This window comes from Ursus arctos, unplaced genomic scaffold (genome assembly GCF_023065955.2).
Source record: "Ursus arctos isolate Adak ecotype North America unplaced genomic scaffold, UrsArc2.0 scaffold_24, whole genome shotgun sequence".
Classification (NCBI taxonomy): domain Eukaryota; kingdom Metazoa; phylum Chordata; class Mammalia; order Carnivora; family Ursidae; genus Ursus; species Ursus arctos.
In genome coordinates this window covers 14,308,479-14,333,032 of record NW_026622919.1, presented here as the reverse complement: position 1 = coordinate 14,333,032, position 24,554 = coordinate 14,308,479, and the positions used below count along the sequence as shown (strand labels likewise).

General features: G+C 44.0%; 1 protein-coding gene across 10 annotated transcripts in view; it reads right to left on the bottom strand.

Annotated features, from left to right (window-relative positions):
• Window positions 1-24,554, bottom strand: part of TEX2 (testis expressed 2) — a 99,922-nt gene that overhangs the window by 51,077 nt on the left and 24,291 nt on the right. For 2 of the 10 annotated variants that reach the window (XM_044389127.3, XM_057318062.1), the window contains exons 2-4: window positions 13,812-14,012; window positions 7,953-8,156; window positions 4,938-6,600 (exon numbers count right to left, since the gene is read on the bottom strand). In XM_044389127.3, the coding sequence (XP_044245062.2) occupies window positions 4,938-6,575 (1,638 nt within the window). In that variant the 5' untranslated portion in view covers window positions 6,576-6,600; window positions 7,953-8,156; window positions 13,812-14,012. Of the gene's footprint in view, window positions 1-4,937; window positions 6,601-7,952; window positions 8,157-13,811; window positions 14,738-16,048; window positions 16,147-24,554 lie in introns of all 10 variants that reach the window. The other 8 variants (XM_044389128.3, XM_057318063.1, XM_026512474.4 and 5 more) reach the window with 6 other exon arrangements.

Sequence of the window (24,554 nt, the reverse complement as noted above, 5' to 3'; positions counted from 1 at the left end):
CACTTTTTAAAAAATATTTATTTATTCATTTGAGAGAGACAGAGAAAGTAAGCGAGAGCACAGACAGGGGGGAGCTCAGAGGGAGAGGGTGAATCAGACTCCCTGATGAGCAGGGAGCCTGACATGGGGCTCGATCCCAGGACCCCAGGATCATGACCTGAGTCGAAGGCAGACGCTTAACCGACTGAGCCACCCAGCCACCCCTGTAACAGGGTCATTCTTAAATACAAATATCCACAGTGTGGATGGAACAGTAAAATCACCTGGATAAAGTACAATAGAGCTTTACTTTTCTCCTCCCTTTCATCTTCATGTGAAGTCTCACTGAAGAAAAACTACAATTCTTTCTGAATTGTTTATGGAGCCCATTTAGGACTCAGACTCTCAGTCCTGGGCCCATCAACGAGAACTTACGTGGCTCAGAAGTTTAAAAACACACAGTTTCCTAAAACAGTCCTGGAGCACTAACCCTCCTGCCCGTCCAGTTCATGCGGCTCCCAGATAGAGTCTACTTCGGCCACAAAGACAGAGGGTCACTGTCACTGCTGGGCCTCTATGCTAGAGATCTTTATCATAGGCAGGTTTTATAGCGCACGTTTGTGATTTTTTTTTTTTAAGTTTCCATGCCTGCCCTCAAGTATTGCACCATTACATCCTCTATAAAAACCACTGGAATAGTACCAGATCCACAGAAAATAATTCAAAACAGCTAATTCCCTAAATCAAGCCTATTTTCAAAAAAGGGGCTTTTTTGACCCTAGGAACAGGTTCACAGATCTGTTTTATAAAGAAATCAAGGCCCATCTCCTGCATCTCTTCTAAAGCCGTAAATCTAGAGAGCAGAAATCTAGAACTTGCCACCATTCCCATTTCTCTAATGCTCTACTTGGCAGGAGCCAGCAGTCTTTTCTCCCTTTGAATTCAGGAGGCCAGCACTGTGGGAGTGCAGGTAAGAGAAAAGCAGACTTGCTGCCAGCGATTTCTAAGCAGTAAACATCAAGTTCCAAATCCTGTCAAAGACGACCGTCCTGGCTTTTCCACTGCAGTGGGAAAAGAAAAAACTCTCCATAATCTGTACTTCTTGGTAATTATTTTTTGTCTTCTTAAAAGACCACCCTTTTCAATCTGACTAAATCTTTTTTCCTTAAGTCTCAGGGATTTCTTTTAAAAAGCAACTTCAGGGGCGCCTGGGTGGCGCAGTCATTAAGCGTCTGCCTTCAACTCAGGGCGTGATCCCAGCATTCTGGGATCGAGCCCCACATCAGGCTCCTCTGCTAGGAGCCTGCTTTTTCCTCTCCCACTCCCCCTGCTTGTGTTCCCTCTCTCACTGGCTGTCTCTGTCAAATAAATAAATAAAATCTTTAAAAAAAAAAATAAAAATAAAAAGCAACTTCATTAGGAGATGACAGGGTCAATACCGCCTCACCACCTACATTTCCTGATAAAGCCTTAATCATTCATTCACTCATTGATCATCCATCCATCTAGCCACCTATTCATCCAACAATTACATATCACGTGCCAATGTGTGTCAGGTGCTGAGGACACAATGATGAACACGATGGACATGGTCTGTCCATTCACGAAGCCTATGGTGGACTGGAGGAGATGGGCAATAAACATACATATAACTAGGGCTCTTCTAAGTACTATGAAAGTGAGGCAGAGAAGGCTAGCTGTGCCTCAAACTTTGGGTATCCCTTTCTCTAGTATATAGCTGTTGCTGGGAAGAAACTGCCCAGCCAAGTCCCAGATTCCCCAGGGGCCCTGACACTTTGGAGGAGCCATGTGACTAGCTCATAATGGAATGAAGGTAGAAGTGATGTGTGTCACTTCCAGGTCCAGGCATTATCAGAAGGCATGTTTTGCTTTCTCATTCTCCTTCTGCCAGCTGGATGCAAAGAACTCTAATACCCTAGGCAGGGATCAACAAACGGAGCCAGAGGCCTGTTTCTATAAAGTTTTATTGGAACAGGGCCACACCCATTTATTCACACATTGTCTGTGGCTGCCTTCCTGTTACAATAAAGAGTTAAGTGATTGAAAAAAACAAAAGGGTTAAGTGACTGCAACAGAAACTATATGACCCACAAGCATAAAATATTTACTATCTAGCCTTTTAAGAAAGTTTGCTGAGCCACAAGATGGAAAGAACTTGGGCCCCTGAATCAACATATGGGGATGGCCACCCACCCACCAGGAATACCCATACTGTACTCTTCCTCAGGCAAGAAGCAAACTTCTTAATTTGTTACAATAGCTAGTGTTATCCTACCTCTTAAAGAAAGTAAAGCACAATGTCCAATGAGAAAATGTAACAGAAAATAGATGCTTGAAGTTAGACTCCACTATATTTTCCTTTTCTTATTACAACATTTGAGTCCTAAATTTAATGTCAACACTGCTAAATGTTTTAAAGTGTCATATTTTTTAAATGGTTCCCAAGAGTATGATATCCAACTCAGTAAAATTAATTAAGCCCAAAGAACATTTGCATTTGAAATCTTTGGCTTACAATATAAAACCTATCCTTCTAATTTGTAGTAGTGTTCCTTTTTTAAAATAAAGTAATAGCCAGATTTCTAGAAACAGCCCTGTACATCAAACAGAAGACCTCAGGCTAAAATACAACTTTTCTTCAACAGTAATGAAGCCACCCTAAACAAGTCAAGTGCTCGAACCAGTTTAAACTGAATGCCACGATCGTTAGGCACCAGAGTGATATGTAAGCACCATTTTTCTTTGCTAAAATTATACTAACTGACTTAGAGGGCATGTAACTCAGGTAGTCATAGCACCACCTTATAAAAAGCATAGCAACCATAACGAGTCACTTTTACTCTACTTCATATATTAATACTAAGCTTAAGTGTGTCACATCCTCAAGACTCAGCACCAGCTTCTCTTAAGAAATAAAGTCTCATAATATATTGCCATGGGAAAGAAACAAAAAAAATCAAATACACGATTCCATTAAATCAAAAAAAGTATGCATGCACACGTGTGGTGTATACATACTCGCAGAAATTTAAAATAAGAACAAAAGTAGGATATATAACAAAATCGTTAATTCCTTCCCACTACTGTGAGAAAAAAATAAATTTTTTCTTTGGGTTTCTTGGGTTTTTTAAACAGTGATCATATATTTCTTTCGAATAAGATAAAAAGTTTATTAAACTAGAAAACAAACAGTATTTTGGACCGTTAGCCTTTTTCCCCTTGTTTTTTGCTTTTTTGGTTTTGTTTTTATTTTTTTGCAGTAGAAAGAGATGGTGCCATTTATAAGCATTCTTAAACAGAGGGGAGAAAGAAACCTATGAACCGAGAAATGAAAGCAGCTTTGAACTACCAAAAAACTACAAAAAACAAAACAAAACAACAACAGCAAGCCCAGAAAACAAGTGTTGGCAAGGATATGGGGAAACCAGAACTCCTTTTTTTTTTTTTTTTAAAGATTTTGTTTATTTATTTGACAGAGAGAGAGAGACAGGCAGCGAGAGAGGGAACACAAGGAGGGGAAGTGGGAGAGGAAGAAGCAGGCTCCCAGCGGAGCAGGGAGCCCGATGCGGGGCTTGATCTCAGAACCCTGGGATCATGACCCGAGCCGAAGGCAGACACCCAACGACTGAGCCACCCAGGCGCCCCTAGAACTCTTGTGCTCTGCTGGTAGGATGGTAAAATGGTACAGCCACTGTGGAAAATAGTATGGCAGTTCCTCAAAAAATTAAAAACAGAATTACCATCAGATCCAACAGTCCCACTTTGGGGTATATACACAAAAGAACTGAAAACAAGATCTCAAAGAGATATCTATACACCCATGTTCACAGCAGCATTATTCAGCATAACTAAAACATGGAAGCAACACCAGTGCCCACTTATGGATGAATGGATAAGGAAAATGGAGTATATACGCACAATGGAATATTATTCGGCCTTAAAAGAAAAGGAAATCCTGACTAATTCTGATTATGCTAAGTAAAAAAGCCAGTCACAAATACTGCCTGATTCCACTTATATGATGTACTCAGAGTATTCAAAATCAAAAAGACTGAGTGCAACTACGGCTGCTAGGGTCGGGAGGGAGGGAAGAAATGAGCTGTTACTGTTCAATAGGTATAGAGCCTCTGTGGTACAAGATGAAGAGTTACAGGGATAGTGGTGGTGATGAGGGCACAACAACGTGAATGTACTTAATGTCACTTAACTGTACACTTTAAAATGGTTAAGAGGGTAAATTGTATGTTATTTGTATCTTACCACAATTAGAAAAATATACGTATATATAAAAAACGTGTATATGTGTCTATGACTTACAAACTATATAAGCTACAACTGTATGTTTATATCGTGTATATTTTGAAACATACACAAAACACAGCAGCTTTTTAAATATACAAAAATAAATGTGAATGGAAGTTCGAATATTTTCTTCCTGCACCCTATGGATCATCCCAGCACCCCTGGGGGGGGGTCCCAAATCCTGAGACTGTCACACACTGGAAAGTGAGGTCTCTTTCTCTAGCCCACATCTCACTATGCACAAAGGAAAGAGGAGTGCCAGCGGTGGCCAATCACTGACATCAATTTGCCTTCTCTTCCTCCTTTCCTTCTCTGGCATTCCGGGAGCGTTGAACCCTTCTCCAGGGTGTCGAGAATATGCAAGCCTAACAGACTTAGAGACTGAAATACGAACTGGATGCAAATGCTACTCTCTAGCACTGTGGAGATCCTTGAAAAACCTGCTAAAACTTGAACTAGAATGAGGTTTACCAGAGAAGTCTCCTGGATGCCCGGAGAATGAAGAGATCCCAAAGCCTTAAAAACACCGCTTGTGTGAAAACCCATGACAATCAACTAGAAAACGAAGTTGGATCTAAAATCAGGCTGTATGGCAGAGAGCGCGTGCGCTCGCCAGCTGCTGCCGAGAGACTTACCTTTAGTATTTCCGGTTCTTTGATATCCAGGGATCTTGTGTTCCAGTGTTGTAGGCTTTTATGTAATCTGTGATATTTATGAGCACTTGGTGGTGTAAAAAACCAAATCATGCAAACCGCAGTCATGAATCCAAGACCAATTCCCAGGAAGAGTCCGCTCACATACTGGGGGAGGGGCAGGATGAGGTACCCATAGACACACATTATAAAGAAGCCCAGTGTCTTGACTGGTAATTCCGGGTGCTGCACGGCCGAGTGGGCCTCGTCCTCACTGTCAAGAGTCGGACCATCATCCGCCAGCACCTCGGGCTTGAGAGGGACATCCGGGAGCTTATCCGCTGTACTCTCCACCTCTGCTTCCAAATCAAAGTCCTCAGTGTACAGTTCGCAAAACTCTTCGTCTTCTTTGCTCACTAAGGCAGACAAGGAGCATTTCTCAAGAACTAGCGAGCTCGTCTTCAGGCCTAAGTCCTTCAGACCGCTCACCTGGGAACTTTTTGGCTCCGCCTCTCTTGAGGGCTCATCTGAGGACCTGGGGTGCTCACTTCCGGGGACGCTGGGCTCACTCCCGTAGCCGTCCCCCTCGGAGTCGCACTCCTCCTCCTTGATGCTGTAGTTGTTATTGCTTTCCAAGTGACCGTTCAGGCTGGACAGATTGGAGAGTTCTGAAGCACTTGAAGATAAGGCTTTGGGCCTGTGGCTGCCACTTTCTTCCCCTATGATTTTACTAAGGAGCTGAAAAGGCTCATATATGACTTCTGAAAGGCGTCGCTTAGTGTCTTCGATTTTAGCCTCCATTTCGGGCACTTTAAAAAAGGAGCGCGTATCGGAGGGAGAAGTCAGTGGGGAAGAAGGTGCAGTTTTGGAGTCTCCACCTGTGTTTCGTGGCTGTGTGAACTGCTTGAACAGGTGTAAATTGAGCTTGGAGTCAGGGGGTTTATAGGACACAGTATCTGACTCCTGCCTGGAGGTGTCTGTGGACAGAGACTTAACTAATGTCTTCATCAAGTGCCTGTGCCTCGAGGGGTGTGGGGATTCTCTTGGCTCCACCTCGGTCGACAGGGACTTCACAAGGCTCATGAAGGGCTTGGTACTGGACAGGGTGGAGGATGAGGCACTGGAGGAGAGGATAGGAGACTTGGAAGGAGAGGACAACGGGGAGGAAGAACTGGTTTTCTGCTCAGAAAGGGACGACACACTGGGAGAGCTAGCTAAGGGCCCCGACAAAGACGACCCTGGGGACAGAGCCAATGGCACTGTACTTAATACTTGCACGGCCGGAGGAGGGGACTCCAACAGCTTTACAGTGTTCTCGGAGACGGGCAAAATGGCAGGGGACACGGACAGTCCATCTGCCAGGATGGGCTGGGTGGCAGGGCCAGTGGAGACATGGCCACCCTGGGGTTCAAAACAGAGGTCTTCCTTGGCTTCGAGTGCCGTTACAATGCTTTGGTCGTCCAGCCCCTCCTCAAGGTACTCTCTGAACTCCTCCTCTTCCTCCTCCTCCTCCTCCCCGGATGCCGAGAAGTGAATGGCGATAGTGTCTCGGGACACGGACCTCTGCACGTGCACTCTGGGGGCTGATGGTTTTGGCATGTCAATGGTTTTCTCGGCATGGCGACCATTCAGACTTGTCATCGCCGGCTTCACGAGGGCTCAGGCTCTGTGGAAACAGCAAGGAAATCAGAAGTCAGAAAGCCGTTTCTCCACAGGAGAGGCGGTCATGTGCACACTGGAACACAGATGAAGCTCCCTTCCAAATGGTGATTATGCTTTTACTTGGCAGATTGCCACTGTTTTTCACTCGAGCGGGTTTGATGGTTTAATTTTCACCAGATAAATCCCAGTTAGGCATTCTCTTTTATGAGCAAACTACAGACCGGTATTATAAAGGCCATACAATCTGTCTGACTTCACAACAGCTGAGTAATTGTTTCCTCCCTCTTAACTGGCTCATTTCTACCAGCCATTCTGTATTTCAACACTTGAAATACCTGCATAATAGATGTCACCAGCATGACTTCAGGAAGTCCAACAGGAGAGAATGCGGCAGCCTGCGGATTCTGAGGGTCTTGCAACAAAAACTTCACCACTGTTTTCTAGCTATAAAAAGCCAACCCGGGAGGATTATTGCTTCCATTGCTATTTTCCCAGCAATCCTAACAATTATTTGGCTTGCTTCTCCCACCAGGACTCATACTGTCTTGCCACGGCCAAGAAGCAGCAAAGTCTCCAAGGGTGGAAAGGGAAATCTCTAAATGAACTGCTATCACCTGTTGGTTTCTTTATTCCTCAAATGGCAGAGTACTTAGGCAGCCATGAAGACAGGGCCATATTCTGGGGCTTCAGGACAAAGCAGACAAATTTTAAACTGAATCCAAGATTCAGAGGGCAGGAAAATTAAGTATCAACGCTGTAACCCACCACCAACCAAGAACTCTGTTAAGGGCTATGGTGAGACACATGGAAGCTACACGTTCTGCCCTTCTGGAGCTCAGCAGCTGGGGAGAAGACAGACACCTGAAAAGCTGGGCAGCAAAACAGAAGACACCAAGCCGACCCCGTGATACCTAGTACATTACCTCTCTCCCTATTCACTAATGGCCCGTTTACTGGACACCACACACCATGACAGACCCTACAAAATGGAAATTCACACCACAATCTGAAAAGAGACCCTGTCAAAGGAGTTAAAACACACTTGAGCAATGACCTTCAGATGCTCTGAGGAGGCTAAGACTGGTATGGGAAGTAGGACACCAGCTCAGCCTTTTAAACTGATGGGTAAGGGGCACCTGGCTGGCTCAGTCAGTAGAGCCTGTGACTCTTAATCTTGGGGCCATGAGTTCAGGCCCCACGTTGGGCATGGAGCCTACTTAAAATTAAAAAAAAAAAAAAAGAAAAGAAAATAATAAATGGATGGGCAGGTTGTGGCAGAAGGGGCATGATTAGAAAGCAGCGAAAAGGTGTGAAGATGAGCATGGGCATGATGTGTCCTGCCAAATGGGCCTTTACCTCCAGGAAGGTGGGTGGGTGCTGGGGAGCAGTGCGAGGCCACCAGTACAAGAGCGGCATCGTGGGGAGTGGAAGAGCAGCCTTGGGAGCTGCTGGTATATACGTGTAGGCAGGCAAATAGGGCTTCTGCTACTTGCTCCTTTTCCAGCTGACTCTGTGGGACCTTGAACAAGCCAAAACTTCTCTGGTTCCCAGAATCTTCATCTGTAAAATGGAGGATCAAGAGTTCTTTCCAAATCTAAAATCCTACATGTTTATAGATGATTGCATACACCCCAACATAACACACTTATACAAGTAAGCTACAACAGACGATCAACGTTACGGTGCTTGCTGTGTTTCTTTAGCTTGAAGAACTCCTATATTTGAGTCTTCTGTCAAATATTCATGTGCAAAATGCTGGCACAAAAACCTGATACTACCAACAAGAGAAAAAATAAACCTGTGGTGGAGGGGGGGTGGGAAACAGTAATCCTGCGTACCTAGAACCGAAAATACCCCAGTGATGAAGGAATGACCATTCAAGAGCACAGTCACAACACGGACACATCTGAAACTACATATTGTTATTAGCATCAATACTTAAGAGAGATTAAGTTCACAGAGACTTTCCAACAGAGTTTTGCCCATGCAAAAAAAACGGAGTAATCTTTATGGACAGACAAAGCAATTCAAATCCAGGAGCTGAGGGCAAGTTAAAAAGACACAGCCTCAGGTCCAGGACAATCCTTCCTGGTTATCTTTAAACCAACATGTTTGTAAGCTTAGTAATAAGAAAAATAACAAGCGAAACACATGTTTTTCATTTAACGGTCACCTAGTTTTTTAAGGGTAATTTAAGAAGAAAATTATAGAGGTAATTTAAAAAGAAAAGTTTGATACTTGATAATCCTCAGTAGGCTGAAAAATAAGCTTCATTTAAATTGCTTTAACAATGGGGCACTCAGGGGGCTCAGTCGGTTAAGCGTCCCATGCTTTGGCTCAGGTCGTGATCTCAGGGTTGTGAGATCAAGCCCCGTGTTGGTTGGGCTCCCCACTCAGTGCAGAGTCTGCTTGAGATTCTCTCTCCCTCTCCATCTGCTCCTCCTGCTCGTTCTTCTCAAATAAAAAAATAAAATCTTCAAACTGTTTTAATAACATAAAGGATGACCTGTAAGGTTCTGCTGTTCTGAGGCTGCTTCACGGGTAGCAGTGGCTACAAGTTAAAATGACTGTGGGCACAGGGCTGTAAAGACAGAGCATGATCTGGGGGCTGAACAGTGTGAGTCAGTCCTCTGGGGAACAAGGCAAGAGTGGAGAGGCCTGTCTGTAGTTGAGGGTGGGATGGCCTGGGAATCCTTAGGCAAAGTCAGGTCCAGGCAGTAGTAGCCAAAGGGAGAAAACAGAAAACAGTAGTGTATCCAGGAGCCTGTGCTTCAATGAGCAGGCACCTGCCCAGGAAGGACCACCCATGGGGGCCTACTTGCCCAATCCTCCTCCAGACAGTCGGGACCCTTGACTTGATAGTTGAAGGGGCCTCTGCTCATCTCTAATCAGACTGTCTCAAGGCCTATGTCAGCCAATAGCGCCCAAGCTGGACCCCATGGAGAGCTGGGTGCCAGGCAGCCGGCTAACGGCAGGCAGTCACGCTTACCATCCACTGTCTTTCTCCAGGGCTCAGGCAGTAGCCTCAGAGATCCAGCATAAACTCCCTCGCATCTGCACTGACCGAAGCCTTGCTCTACTTCGCCAGTTTGGGTTTTTTTGTATGCTTATTTTTATCTGTTTATATTTTATCTGTTTTTATCTGTTTTACCTGATAAAACATGACCTGTGAGGCCACAGCAGCACTACTACTATTTAAATATAAGAAAATCTCAGAGCCCTGTTTGTTCATCTGCAAAATGAGGGGATTAGATGGACGAAAAGCTGCTTCTAAGACCAATATTGCTGGATAATTGAATGTAGTGGAACCAGAGTCCGTGGTCTGGGTTCTAGACAACCCATTGAGTTGTCCCTGCCTCCTCCTGGGGACTACTGCAAGCTCCCTCCTCTCTGCCCTCCCAATGGCTGGCTGTCGGGGCCAGCAAAACTGACCCTCCCACCGTCACAGGCCTGCAGGACAACCAAGGTCAAGAGAAAAGAGCACCTGACTGTTGCCCAGGAAGATAACACGGTTTGTCCGAGGCCACAGCACTGACCGAGAAGGGGGAAGGGAGGGACAGTTAAGACATGGGCTTTTGACACTGACGCCTTTTTCACCACAGCAGGCTGCCTCCTCCAGCGTGTCACGCACGTTCTTTATGACTGCTTTGTCCTGGACTTGGTACCCGCCCTCTGTGCTCCTTCACGGACAGCTCTCCCAGGAACTAAAAAGTTCAGTTCTCAGCCACCAGCCTGTGACTAGCTGTGCAGAGAAATGAAGAGTCATCCCATGATCCATCTGACAATCTAGTATCCTAAAAGGGTAACTAGAACCTGCCCTCTACTACCCCAACTCAATTATAACCAGGCTCCAAAAAAGGAGACCACCTTAGCAAGCCCTCAGGAACTGAAAGGCCAGAAAAGGAAATTTCTTTCCCAACACGTCTCCTTTTTCCAAAGCCACCAGCAGATCACAGGGCCCTGGGCTTTGACACTGGCTCCTGAGTCCTGTGAGGGGAGGGCCTATGGCTCATGTTGCCCCATAGGAGGATTTCCTGCCAGAGGTGCGTTTAAGCAAAAGTCTGATTTGGTCATGAGCAAAATGGGGCTAAAGATTAATCACACCCAGCCCCAGAATGGATGGGGGCAGCAGAGGCAACCCTGATAAACTGAGGCCAGAGGTCTGGCGTCTGGGAAGGCGAGTTCTATTATCAGGCTCACCAAGCTACTGAAAACAACTAACACTGAATTCAATACTAAAAAGAAAAAAAAAAAAAACCTTCTGGAAAGCACTCAAGCTTTAACAACTGGGAAAGGAATAACCAGGCTGAGGCTGAGGCAAACAGGAACCCAGAGAAGAGCTCTAGAGAAGCCACTCAAGCCCTCAAAACACTGGATGATTCTGGCAAGTTGGAACTTTAATTTTAATGACCTCCTGAGCAGAAATCAAAATTCAGGGCTGGTCGAGGTAGAGCACTGACTGAAGACCCTTCTACAATGAGCTGGAACCCTAAAAGGCTACATCTACTCAGCAGTGAGTGAAAGAGAGACAAACGGGCCCTCTTAGATTTGAGAACTTTGAGGACATTACACGAAGCGAGTATGCCAGTCACAAAAAGACAAACACCGAATGATTCCACTTACCTGAGGTATCTCAAGTAGTCAAATTCAAATAAAAAGAACACAGAGTGGGGGCTGGGGAGGGGGAAATGGGGAGTTGTTGTTTAGTGGGTCCAGATTTTCAGTTTTGTATGATGAAAAGGTTCTGGAAATTGGTGGCATAACAATGTGGATACACTTAACACTACTGGATTGTACACCTAAAAACAGTGAAGATGATAAATTTTATGTTATGTGTACTTTACCATTAATTGAAACTAAAAAATATTTTAAAAATATTCTTTCAAAACTTTACAGTGAAATAATAAAATACTTTGAACTACTTATCCTGCCAGTGAAAGCAATTCTACTTAAAAAGCTCACGTTGTTCTTCGGCCTTTGCCATGTGGTTACATTCTAAGGTAACAAATGCAATTGTATTTATGCTCCCATACTTCTTGGAGGGACAAAAAAGCTATTTAGAGCCCAATGCTCTCTGAACCTTAGCCTTGGTCAGATATGTTTCAGGGAAAAAAGGACATTTCAAACTGTTCTGCTGATGGGTCTTTCCTAAGGTCCTGACTGAAATTTTCCATGAAAGTTCCTATGCCTTGTAAAGATGGCCATTGCTCTCATTAAGACTGAGAAAGCCTCCCCTCTCTATAAATAAATAAGGGGCGCCTGGGTGGCTCAGTCCGTTAAGCATCTGAGTCTTGATTTCAGCTCAGCTCATGATCTCAAGGTTGTGAGATAGAGCCCCAAAAAGGGCTCCACACTGAGCATGGAGCCTGCTTAAGATTCTCTCTCCCTCTCTCTCTGCTCCTCCCCCTCCTCAGGCACTGGCTTGTACTTGCTCTCTAAATAAATCAATAAATAGGACTGAGAAAGCCTCAAAGAAGGGCTTCTCTCCCTAGCATTTATGCTGAATTCTATTCTATCCAGTCTAAAAACAAGGAATAAATCAATGGCTAGGCTCCCATCTAAACTGAACTCATAAAAAACAAAGGCCTTAAACAGGAAGCCAGGAGCCAACTACCCTCCTTATCATGAAGTCCATGAGGCTCTCAAATTTAGTACAGTCAAGGTTAGAATGTGAAACATCCATGAAATTTATTTTATTTCTAGTCACTCAAAGAGGTTATCATCATTAATTAGGCCATGAAAAATCAATCAACAATAAATCAGACTATATAATGCAAAATGAAAAGCTATTTCAAGACTCAATGTTGGCATTTATTAACTCAGATATAATAACCTCCCCGAATTCTGGTGATTTTTTTTGGGTGGAGGGAGCTAATTTTCTAATCAAAATTGTCCTTCCTACCTCCAGCTGTCTTTGAAACAATTCAATCCTGGCATCCTACAGAACCATAAAAAGAGAAAATAGTTCCTTCCAGGTCACTCACTCATCAGCAAGTCATCCACTTGGTCCTCCCACATTAAAACAAATAGTGAGGGGAGCCTGGGTGGCTCAGTCAGTTGAGCATCCAATTTTGGATTTTGGCTCAGGTCATGATCTCAGGGTCCTGAGATTTTGCCCCATTGGGCTCCATGCTTAGTGGGGAGTCTGCCTGGGATTCTCTCCCCGCTCCCCGGCTCAGGCACGTGCGCGTGAGCACACACACACACTCTCTCTCTCTAAAATACTAAACAAATCTTTAAAAAAACCAATGATGTGGCCATTATCTTTATCATTACTATTAATTTCTAAATCACATGCTAGATTAGAGGAAGCACTGGAGGAGGAAAAAAGAAAAGGAGGGAAGCAAGGAGGGAAGAGAACAATTTTGACTGAAAACGAACTAGTCTCCAGATAAAGAGCGCAGAGTAATACAGCAGATCTTGGGAGGCAAGCCTGTCTGGAATATGCCTCATTGCTCAGGAGCGTCACTAATCCTTCAAGATCATTATTAAAATGCTTTGTCTGTAAAATGCAGCCTGGTGGGATATTTGGTGCCCCTGAACAAGCTTGCGTTTGGACATACGATGTACGAGTACCATCTGCTAGCACGGGTTGTGTCAGTCAATAGTTTTAATTCAAAAACTTCTCTTGGCAGGGGAAAAAAAGGCAAGCTGCATTGTGTGGCGGAGGATGGCTTAATACCTCTTATCTGTGCATTTTTTAATAGGATTTGGTTTTATAAAAAGTGGGGGAAGATGCCTTAAGACTCTATTTTTCCGCCTTGATGCTGTAGAGGAAACAGCTGAAACTGGTCAAACCGACCATAATAGGAAGGCCTGACTTGGCCTAAAAATTTCAAGTGCATCTGAATAGCTGTTTCTTGATTCATTTGAATTCAATGAAGCAGCTGAGAACTGCCAGCAGCCATTCTAATCTGTTAATACTCCAACTCGCAAACAAAAATCAATATTGACATTATAGATAATGAACTAGCTCTGGCCTCGGTTTCATTTAAAAAAAGAAAAGAAAGAGGAAAGAAAGTGCTTCCAGCATACGCAACCCTCCCAAGGCACTCTGATTGTCAGAAACTCAGAATGCCTTTCCCATTAGTTATTAGGTTCCGAGACCCACACCCCAAAGTCTCTTCCAACCCTGCACCTTGAACACAGGCTTTATACTGGTCCACCCTCTTCCGCCAATGCATCAGCTTTTTACTTGCCACAAAGAAGGCCCACCTGGGAAGAGGGCCGTATCCGTGGAGGAAAAAGGTGTTCAAATGCAGCAACACAGTCAGAATTTTGTTTATAGACTGCTAGCTGGCTCCAATAATGAAATCCAAGTTCAGTTCATAGTAACTCCTTCAAAACCAGGTCACACCTCCAGCACAACCGCACAGGCCTACGGAGTCCCACAGAGCATAACGCCGGTGCCACCCACTGTGGAGAATTCAAGGAGAGAACAGAGGGAACCATGTAGGGCATCTACATGAAAGCAAAAAGACCCTCAAGTAAAATAGAAACTTAGAACAGGTAGGCCCCAATCAGATGGTGCTAATCAAGTAAAGAAGTCTGGGAATAATTTTTTTTTAAAGCAGAAAAATCGGGGCGCCTGGGTAGCGCAGTCGTTAAGCATCTGCCTTTGGCTCAGGGCGTGATCCTAGAGTTCTGGGATCAAGCCCCACATCAGGCTCCTCCACTGGGAGCCTGCTTCTTCCTCTCCCACTCCCCCTGCTGTGTTCCCTCTCTCGCTGGCTGTCTCTCTGTCAAATAAATAAAATCTTAAAAAAAAAATAAAAAATAAAAAAAAAATAAAGCAGAAAAATCATGCCTATGGCCTAGACATGAAAAGAACATTGCAGATATGAAATATTAGCACACGGCAAGGCACCCGAGATGGGAAAGAGTCAGAACAAGAGGGTGGCTGAACAGCTGGGTTAGCTACGGCAAGGGGCTGTGCTGGGGGGCAGGGGAGGAAGGGTAATATTTGAGTTGAGGGGCAGGGAATCAATTGTTCAAAGCCTTTAAAGGCTAAGTGTTCGGATTTATATTTAAATCTTGGGAAATAGAATCCCTGTAGGTTCTTGAGAAATTTGAAAACTGGGTGTAGATGTTTTTGCTCAGGTGAGTGAATGCCTGGAACCCAGGAGACTGGCGCTGGAAATCTGGAAGAAGGGTAAGAAGAGAGTTGTTAGTGGCTGTGGTCGCCACATAAACACGTTTCCACAGCTGATGTTCATGGGGTCAAATGTTAACAACAGGCAAATCTGGGAAAGAGTACACAGTGCTCCTCATTCAGTTGTTATTTTTGCAACCATTTTACATTTTGAAATTATTTCCAAGTTAACAAAAACAAAAAAGGCAGTGTTCCTTGTCCTTGTTTGGCTTTGGATCTGTTGTCAAACGTTGCTCCCTCCCACCTCCCTCTGGCTCTACCAGTCAGAATGATCAAGGCCAGCTACAAGTACTAACAGGAGGAAGCCTGAGTTTTACCATAACTTGAACTTTTTTAAACTTTATTTTGAAATAATGAGAGGTTTGCAGTAAGTTGCAAAAGTAGTACAAAGAAATGCCGTGTCCCTTTCACCAATCATTCCTTCAATTTTATTATTATTTTATTATTATTTTTTAAAGATTTTATTTATTTGAGAGAGAGCACGTGAGAGCAAGAGAGAGCAGAAGCAGGGAGGGGGCAGAGGCAGAGGGAGAAGCAGACTTCCCATTGAACAGGCAGCCCGCTGAGGGACTGGATCCCAGGACCCCAGGATCATAACCTAAGCCAAAAGCAGATGCTTAACCGACTGAACCACCCAAGCGCCCCTCATTCCTTAAATTTTAAAGTCAAATCAATCCCAAGTGGTTAAGAAATCAGATTTTAACTATACACCACTAATTCATCCCTGCAAGAAAAACGCATTCCACCTTAGAGTGAAACTTCCTGATAGTCTTTCTCAAGGTCTTAAATGATCAAGTTTAGAAGGCATCGTCAATAGATAATTCCCAATACATCACTAATAGATATATAAACAGGGAATTCACCCAAAAGTCCAAATGGCCAATAGACAAACAAAAGAAGTTCAACTCACTAAAAACATCAGCTGGGAAACAAATCAGTGAAACATTTCAGTCATCAAATGCTATCATTCCATCATTAAAATATAATGCACGATGCTGTCCAGGGCACATTGAGACAAACCCACTATTGCACTAATGGTTGGAACATAATTGGTAAGAACTTTTCAGAAACCAATTCATTCCAGGGGCACCCGGGTGGCTCAGTTGGTTAAGTGTCCGACTCTTGATTTCAACTCAAGTCATGATCTCAAGGTCGTGAGACTGAGCCTGCAATGGGCTCCACGCTCACCGCAGAGCCTGCCTGTCCTTCTCCCTCTGCTCTTCCCTCCACTTGTGTGCGATCTCTCTCTAATAAATAAATTAAATCTTAAAAAAAAATAATGTTCATTCCACACACTCACCAGGCAAAAACAGAGTGGGGCGGGCAGCACTAATGTCAGTTTTGCTTATCAGTAATTTTTATTTTCTAGTTTTAGGTATTTCCAAATATTTTCATAACCTGGAAAAAAATGACATGTAAATGCATGTCAATCTTTAAAATCACGATCTTTGGAATATAAAATTGCACTAGCCCATCCTCCACAAGTTACCCACGAGAAAACTAAGGCACGAGAAAAAAATATTCATTTTTATAAAATGAGTCACACCATATGTATGCATGCGATCTGTTTTTATACACAAGATTACGCAGTGAAGTTATCTCACATATGGGTATCAGTGAGGCCTTTGGCTTCAGTTTCACCAGCCTGGGAGGAATCTGACCCTCAGGCAAGTTATTTACACTAACCAAGACTCTGTTTCTCCATCTGTAAAATGGGAATGACAAAAGACTTCAGATTAAATAAAACAATATATATATAAAGCACTAAGCATAGTCTTTTGTACAAAGCAAGCATTCCCTAGATGTTAACTGTGTTTTACGTATTTCCTCAAGTCAACAGAGATTCCTTTACGCATGATTTTAAATAGCTACACAAAATGAATATTCCATAACATAACCATTTCAACACAGGATACTATCTGGAGTTTGTTGGTATTACAAACAATGCTATAATGCACTATGACTCTATACATAACCTTTGACTGCCTCTGATTATTTCCTCAGTAAAGGAGGTTTTAGAAGTGAAATTATAGGGTTATATGCATTTATACATTTGCACTCCAGTGTTGTTTTTTTTTTAAAACACAGTTTCAGGGGCGCCTGGGTGGCACAGCGGTTAAGCGTCTGCCTTCGGCTCAGAGCGTGATCCCGGCGTTATGGGATCAAGCCTCACACCAGGCTCCTCCGCTGTGAGCCTGCTTCTTCCTCTCCCACTCCCCCTGCTTGTGTTCCCTCTCTCGCTGACTGTCTCTATCTCTGTCGAATAAATAAAATATTTTAAAAAATAAATAAATAAATAAAACACAGTTTCAAGCTCATTGTAAAAAACCTTCCAAAACTGCTCCCCTCAAATCAACTGCTTCGAATGTATCTTTCCTTTAAAAAAAAAAAAAAAGTATCCTTCCTCCGGTCCTTTTGTTTGTACTTATAAATACACACTAACACATAGAGCTGTTTCTGGTTTTAGTCTTAAATGAGATCATACTATACACACTGCTTTGCAGTTGTTTTTCACTTACTACTTCTTTTTTTTTTTTTTTTTAAGATTTTATTTATTTATTTCAGATGGATAGAGCATGAGTTGGGGCGGGGGAGCAGAGGGAAAGGGAGAAGCAGACTCCCCGCAGGGCAGGGAGCCCAATCTGGGGCTCGATCCCAGGACCCCAAGATCATTACCTGAGCCGAAGGCAGACGTGTAACTGACTGAGCTACCCAGGCGCCCCTCACTATTTCATGGATTTTTTCGTATGCCTATATAGATAAACTGACAGGTATACATACACACACATGCTTTCTCTACATAGTACAGATACACCATCATCCGCTTACTCATTCCTTTCACAGAAATTTGAGTTGAGTTTTCACTATTAGAAACAATGCTGTCTTGAAAAGCCTTCTATATAAATCTTGTGTACAGTACAAGTCTATCTGTAGGATACATTTCCAGGAGTGGAATTGATGGGTCAGAGGAGATGCGTATTTACAATTTTGGAATTGTCCTGCGAATTTGCCTGATTTGCTAATTTACACTCCTACCAACAGTGTATGATGTATCCACCCTGAACTTTTGTCAAGACTGAACATTATTTTTACTTTTTGTCCAACTGATTGATGGTAAAAAGGCATCTCAATGCTTTAGTAATCATTTCAAGTTTTTTCCCATCCGTTTTCCTTCTTCTATTAACTGGTCATTCATAGTTCTTGCTCAAGGGTTTTTCTTATTCACTTTATGAGTCGAGGACAGTTACCACTTTCTCTACTACCTATTGCAAATATTGCTCCCCATCTTTGACCTGCCTTTTAATTTTTAAATATATAAAGTTTTAGATTTTGAGGTGCTGAATTTCTCAATCTCTTACTTTATAGTTTCTGGGTTTTACACTTCCCAAGGAAACCTTCCCCCATTCCATTAGCTTAAGAGCATTAGTCTCTGAAATCATTGCAGAAAACGATGACAATGGTACATGTAATGTGTGTATTGTTCTCCAGTATCCTCACAAGTATCAAACTCTTAACTTTAAAAAAACTGATACGAACGATCATTTCTCTGTATTTTCTAGCTATAATAAACAGTGAAGTATTTGGATTTTTTCTCCTCCAAATCATATTAGTAAACTAGAAAACCCAGTTTACATATCTGAATCCATTAGTATCAACTGATCGCTCAGCTTTCCCATGTGAGGAAAGTATTTCAGATTAATTCTTCACAAATTGAAAAAACTCTTTGAAAGAGAGAGAGAATGGAAGTGATGGTGAAGGTAAGAGAAGGCGACCTCAAGAAAGGTTCCAGAAGCATGTGTGAGCTGGCCCTTGTAGACTTGACAGGCTGACCACAAAGACTCAGGGTTGAGAGTACATACCAAGTGAAGGACAGACCATGAGAAAAGGAAAGGAGGCAAGAAACCCAAGGTCATGTTCAAGACCCAAGGTCACGAGGTACTGTGTTCCTGGTAGAGGCACAGTCCTGGATGGCCCATTGGCCACACTGTGGTTCCCTCTGAAGAGAACTACTTGCCTATAGGCCCCATCAGGTAACATTCCCCCATCCTACTCAACCACCATTGTGGATGCGACAGGGAAGGACTTGAGCTGATGGCAGCCCAGTGATAGGACCGAGCCCAACAGTTCTACCCAAGTGTGAGATTTTGATAATTGTTCAGTTGGTAGTAGAGTCAGCCACTGAAAATTCATACCGAGTGAAGCCATGAGGCAGCAGGGCCAGGAGCTCCAAGGGGGACCAAGACCCTCAAATGACAGTGATGGAGCTCACCCACTTCACCTCCCTGACCCTGGGTTCTTTCACTGTAAACTGAGGGGACCCTCCTCGTCTTCAAGAAGTTTTCCAGAAAGCTCTAAATTCTATATGTCTATGGTTCTGTGATTCAATGTTCATGGAACAGAACCTACTTAGAGTTCCTACATTTTCATTTTGCCCAGAGAAATTCTTGGCAATTGCTCAAGTCAAGCAAAGGGAACCAGAGTACACTTGAAATGATTAATGTGCCTACGGCAATTAAGTCAAAATATTTTTCTAATAATATTGAAACAGTTCATCTCACATTAACAAATACTTCTAGACCTTGTCTTGCTTAGCCCAGCTGTGGAAACATCCCTCACTTCTTCTGGTCATAGGCGGACAGTGTGCCGAACTACTAAGAATGAGATGCAGATAATCGGCACGTGCGTGTGCTGTGGCGACAGAAAGCTTCACCCTCTTGTGGACTCAACTATTCCTATCCTTACAGGGACACGATTCCATACACTCTCACAAAAAACGATCCCCCTCCTTCTCTGCCCGGCTTTTTTTTTTTTTTTTTTAATGGGAGCAAGGTAAGAGAAGTGCTGGCCTAGTTTTTAACATGAAACCACCATCTGTATTTTCAGATCAAACCACCATCTGTACTACCCTCTCTAAATCATTAACACTGTTATCTACCGCCTGCGAGACATCCCCACCCCACGCCTGCAAGTCACTCCCACTGCCAGGGATCTCCATCCCAGCTAGGGGGGGTGTGGGGGGAGAGGGGTGGGTGGGGGTTGCTCCAGATCCCAGTCAGGAGATGACTACAGCATGTAGACCTGGCCTAGGACATTGCTATTTCCAGGAAATTCCTGAATTAGCTCACTGATTTCCTGGTCAGATCCCCCACTGGTATGTTTCCAGGCCTTTTCTCTCATTCAGGCCTCCAATTTTGTCTCTCTCTTTTCTCCCTCTAAGCAGATGGCCTTGCCCCTAATTCACCGGGAAGGTGGTAGGAGTTGCCATCTTGTCTCCAATACCCAACTATATACACGAATCCATTCTTTGGCTAGAAATTCTAGCTGTTCCTCTCTAATCTACACCCACACACAAATCCTATCTAGGTCTAAAGAGGCCTAATTCTAAGCCAAATGGACCCATCTGTCCCCTCATTCCTGCCCACCCAACCCGACCCCACACTAACTTCCTCTCATCCATCAAGGGACCACTGATCTTCCAACCACTAAGGCTTCAACCCCAATGGGCCATCTCTGATGTTCTCTTCCTCTTTATCCTCCAAACCTCTTTTGTTCCCCAAGTCCTGCTGAGTGAGTTCTTCTTTCATCACCTCATACCTCAACATTTCTTTCTGGTTTCATCCCTCATCCCCAGCCTCCAGCCTACGTAGCATTCTGCAGCCAGGCTAGCCTTCTTTAAACACTACTCTCATCATATCCCTCTTTTGCTCAAAAACCTATCTTTTGTCTCATCTAATCTCTCTGGCTTTTAGGGTCCAACATAACCTGGGCCCCTCTATCTACTCAACCTTATTTTCAATTACTCTCCAACGTGTTCCCAACATTCTGGTTGGGTCTGATGAGCCACTGGCACATGTGAAAACCATCCCCCTTTCCACCTCCGTTCATGCAGCTCCCTGTGTTGGAAATCCCTTCCCTTCTCACGTTTGCCTCATCAAGTGTAATACCCTCCAAGAAGCTAGCGATGCTTGAACTGAACCCCAGGCATTCCTGCTAAACAACTCTGGCCTCTCAGCTGACCTCCTACAATGTTTATGCCACACAAGTAATCATAGAAAGTGAGTTCTCACCCAAGAGTAGGCTGAGTCTCAAAAGTTCATCAGTAAGTCAATTATTTGAAATTCGAAATCCATTTATCCTGAAGGAAAATACATGGGAAATAGGTTCCTAGGCCCACAAATCTTATGCAATCCACAATGTCACTGTGCTACAAATGTACCTTTCCAACCACACAAGACATAACTCAAAACAAAACCACATTCTGAATTCAGATAATGCCAGGACTCTAGAAGAACTAGGACCCCCTGTCCACACTCCTGAAAAAGACAATTCTAGAGAATAGGAAGCCAAATGCCCAGGGTGTAAACTCAGACACTTCTCATCCATCTGCCCCAACCAGACTTCTGGGTCTGAACTCCAAGTTCCAACCGAGCCCAAGGACATGAGTCTGTTTTAACTCAAGTGTAAAATTTTCTCATTCAATAGAAACAAGACCCTGGAAAAATAGAGGAATTGGACCTGCCTGCCCCCAGACACATAGGGGCCAGGCAGCAGTTAGAGGAAATGCTTCCTTTTGGGACTCCCCCCCCAGCAGCAGCAGAACCCCTTCGATGACTTCCAAGCATCTCCATGGCAAAAGGCATCAGGGGAGAACATGGGAACATTTTCAGTTTGCCCAGAGGATAGAGCAGGGCACACACATAACTTCTAATTAGGAACTTGGTGGCCAATCGTCAGTGGGGATTAGGTTCTAAGGTCAGGGCAAAAAGCTACCAATAGCCAAGATTACCCCCACAAAGTACTGTATAAATGCTTCAGGTGACCTCACTCAGTCATTGTTGTGCCCAGTCAAGTTTGAGAAATGCCAAGGCCGACTACAGGATGGAACGAAAGAAAAGCCTGACTGTGGGCTGGCTGTTCACCCCACGCTGCCCCAAGGAAGACGAACAAAGCTCGGAGGCCGATAGGGGGTTCCTGGGGCTCCTGCTCGCCTGCAGCATGTGCTCCATCCTATTTTAATATCCAGCCTCTGTGACTTTCATGCAGTAACAGATGAGTTTGTTGCGAGGAGGAAGGTGGAAGATGGTAGGTGGTGAGTTTTCTGAAGTCAGAGAAACCTGGTTAAGAATTCAAACGCTGGTGTTAAGCTAATCCAGCTTCAGATCCCAGCTGCGCTGCTGACCAGCGTGTGACTCGGGACAAATCATCGCCCAAGGCCTCTTTCTCCTCTTTATACAAATAAAATAGAAGCAACAGTGCCCACCTCAGAAGGGTTGCTGGGAAACGGAAGAAACAACATTTGGCACACATAAATTATTATTATCAGCATCCGCAGCAGGCGCGAGCACATCTTCTTCATCCACGCCGACAGCACCAGAGTTGACCCCGCCCGGCCATGTTCTGAAGGATCAAACAGCTTGTCCGCGGCCTCTCTAACCACCCTTACTAGACTGTCCGGACTGTCTGACTTCAGGTTTAGTTCAGGCAGCTGTGACCGTTAAGAATTACAAACAGAGGGGCAAAGCAGAAATATGGAAAGGTCTATACATTGTAGCACAACATGAAAAAGCAGAACTTGGGAGGGTGTGCATGAAAACAAGAAAGTACAGCCAACGGGGTCCTCGGAGGCTACAGAAACTAAAGATTAATAGTTGGTGCTTTACTGTGAGTTGTCTTTTTTGCTTTTACTAAGGAGATGGTTAAAAGGATCACTTTTAGGGGCTCCTGGGTGGCTCAGTCGTTAAGTGTCTGCCTTTGGCTCAGGTCGCGATCCCAAGGTCCTGGGATAGAGCCCCATGTCGGGCTCTCTGCTCAGCGGGAAGCCTGCTTCTCCCTCTCCCTCTGCTTGTCCCCTCCCCACTATGTGCGTGCGAGCTCTCTCTCTCTCTCAAAAATAAATAAATCTTTAAAATAAAATAAATAAAATAAAATAAAATAAAATAAAGGCACTGAAGGAGATCCGCAGTTCCACCTCTTTTTTTCTGTCCCTTCCCCACTTTGGCCACATGTTTTTGCCAGATTCTAACAAACGATGTTTAATAGTAATTGGTTAATTCTGTTTACTATTTTTGCATTTCACTGCTGATCCAAATTTTAACCAATAATCCACATTTATAAAGTGTTTTAATTTTTTAAATTTGAGAGAGAGCGAGAACATGTGTGCATGCACGTGTGAGAAAGAGCAAGTGCACACGAGCAGGGGGAAGGGGCAGAGGGAGAGGGAGAAGCAGACTCCCCACTGAGCAGGGAGCCAGACGCAGAACTCGATCCCAGGACTCCGGGATCATGACCTGAGCCGAAGGCAGATGCTTAACCAACTGAGCTACCTAGGCGCCCTATAAAGGGTTTTAAATAACATTATGAAATCAAATCACTGCCACAGGTGTAATGATGATAAACATTGCTAAGTAAGCAAGAAACAATCAGTTGCTTAACTTTGATAATCAAGGTCAACTTCATTCTAAAGGCAGTAAGAACACTCAGTTTGGGGAATTAGACCTGATACCAGCTCTAATAACAATGTCTAGAGTTAGACCAATCCTGGCTAAGAAGTTCTTATGTAATCCACAGCCAATCAGAACTTGGAATCAGCATGAAACCATACAGACTTGGAATTCCAAACAGAAGAAAAGAAACTTGATAATTTGGGTAGCTTTTGTGTCCTTATCTTGGGTAAATGCATAGTTTCTATTAAGCCTTTTGAAATACTGAAAATGGCCTCCTGGCTCCCATGGGTTCCTTTCCAGATGTCTGGCTGGAACCACCAGCCTAGATCAGCTCCACCCAGCACAGTGCGGTGGGACAGCTGATCAGCCCGCTCTGAGCACCTTCTTATCCCTAGTAATCAAAGGGCAGACATTTTGGGATTGGGAGGAGGGGAGGTGTACCAGAAAATCCTAGGAAATGTATTCATGCAAACAACACAGCCACCCCTCCCCATCTCAGGACCTGTCACAATTGAGAAGGTAGATTAGAAGACAAATAATTTGAAAAAATTCCCCAGTAATCACAGCCTATGTAATGTGCACCCACATGCCGCAATACCTACCATGGAATTGAAACTCACCAGTCGAAATCAACTTGGAACATCAGGAACGCAGTATACTTACTTACTAACTTACACACACACACACACACACACACACACACACACACACACACACACACACAGGGAAAGGGTGATGAAATCATGAAATCACCAGGAACTCAGCTGGAGATACAGTATCAGCTATTCCTCGGCACCAATAACTAGTTAATCCAGTCTACGTCTACATTAGAAGGCACTACCTGAGAGGCAACTCCTTTGTAAGAGGTGACTGCTCTGTACCTACATTAAAAAGGGGGGGCAGGCCTACCTCCATCAAGGTTAATCAGTGAACTATTTCAGATATTTCAAATGAAGAATTGGAGGTGGGCCACTTCTTCCACAGGCACAGGACACAACTGGACTGAACTCTGCTCTTGATCTTTGATACACTTGACTGCACTGTTTGCCCCTTGAGTTGTGGCCTCATCTCCTGGGACTGGTCTTATCCCCCCAAACTCAGACCCTAGGTATAGAGTTGACCCCAGCCAGGGCCTCCACAGCTGCCCATTCCTGAAGGTCTGGTTCATCACTGTCTCAAGGTCCAAAGGAGGACGGAAGGCAGAAATGAAGGGCAAGTAAAATAAACTAACTTGGATGTACAAAGTAGCAACAGAAAAAGCCGTTTCTTGGCAGAACGGGGAAAATACGCACAAGGAGCATTTCGTAGCCAGAAATACGAGTACACAGCTTGGAACCACACTGCCTAATCTAATTCTGGAGG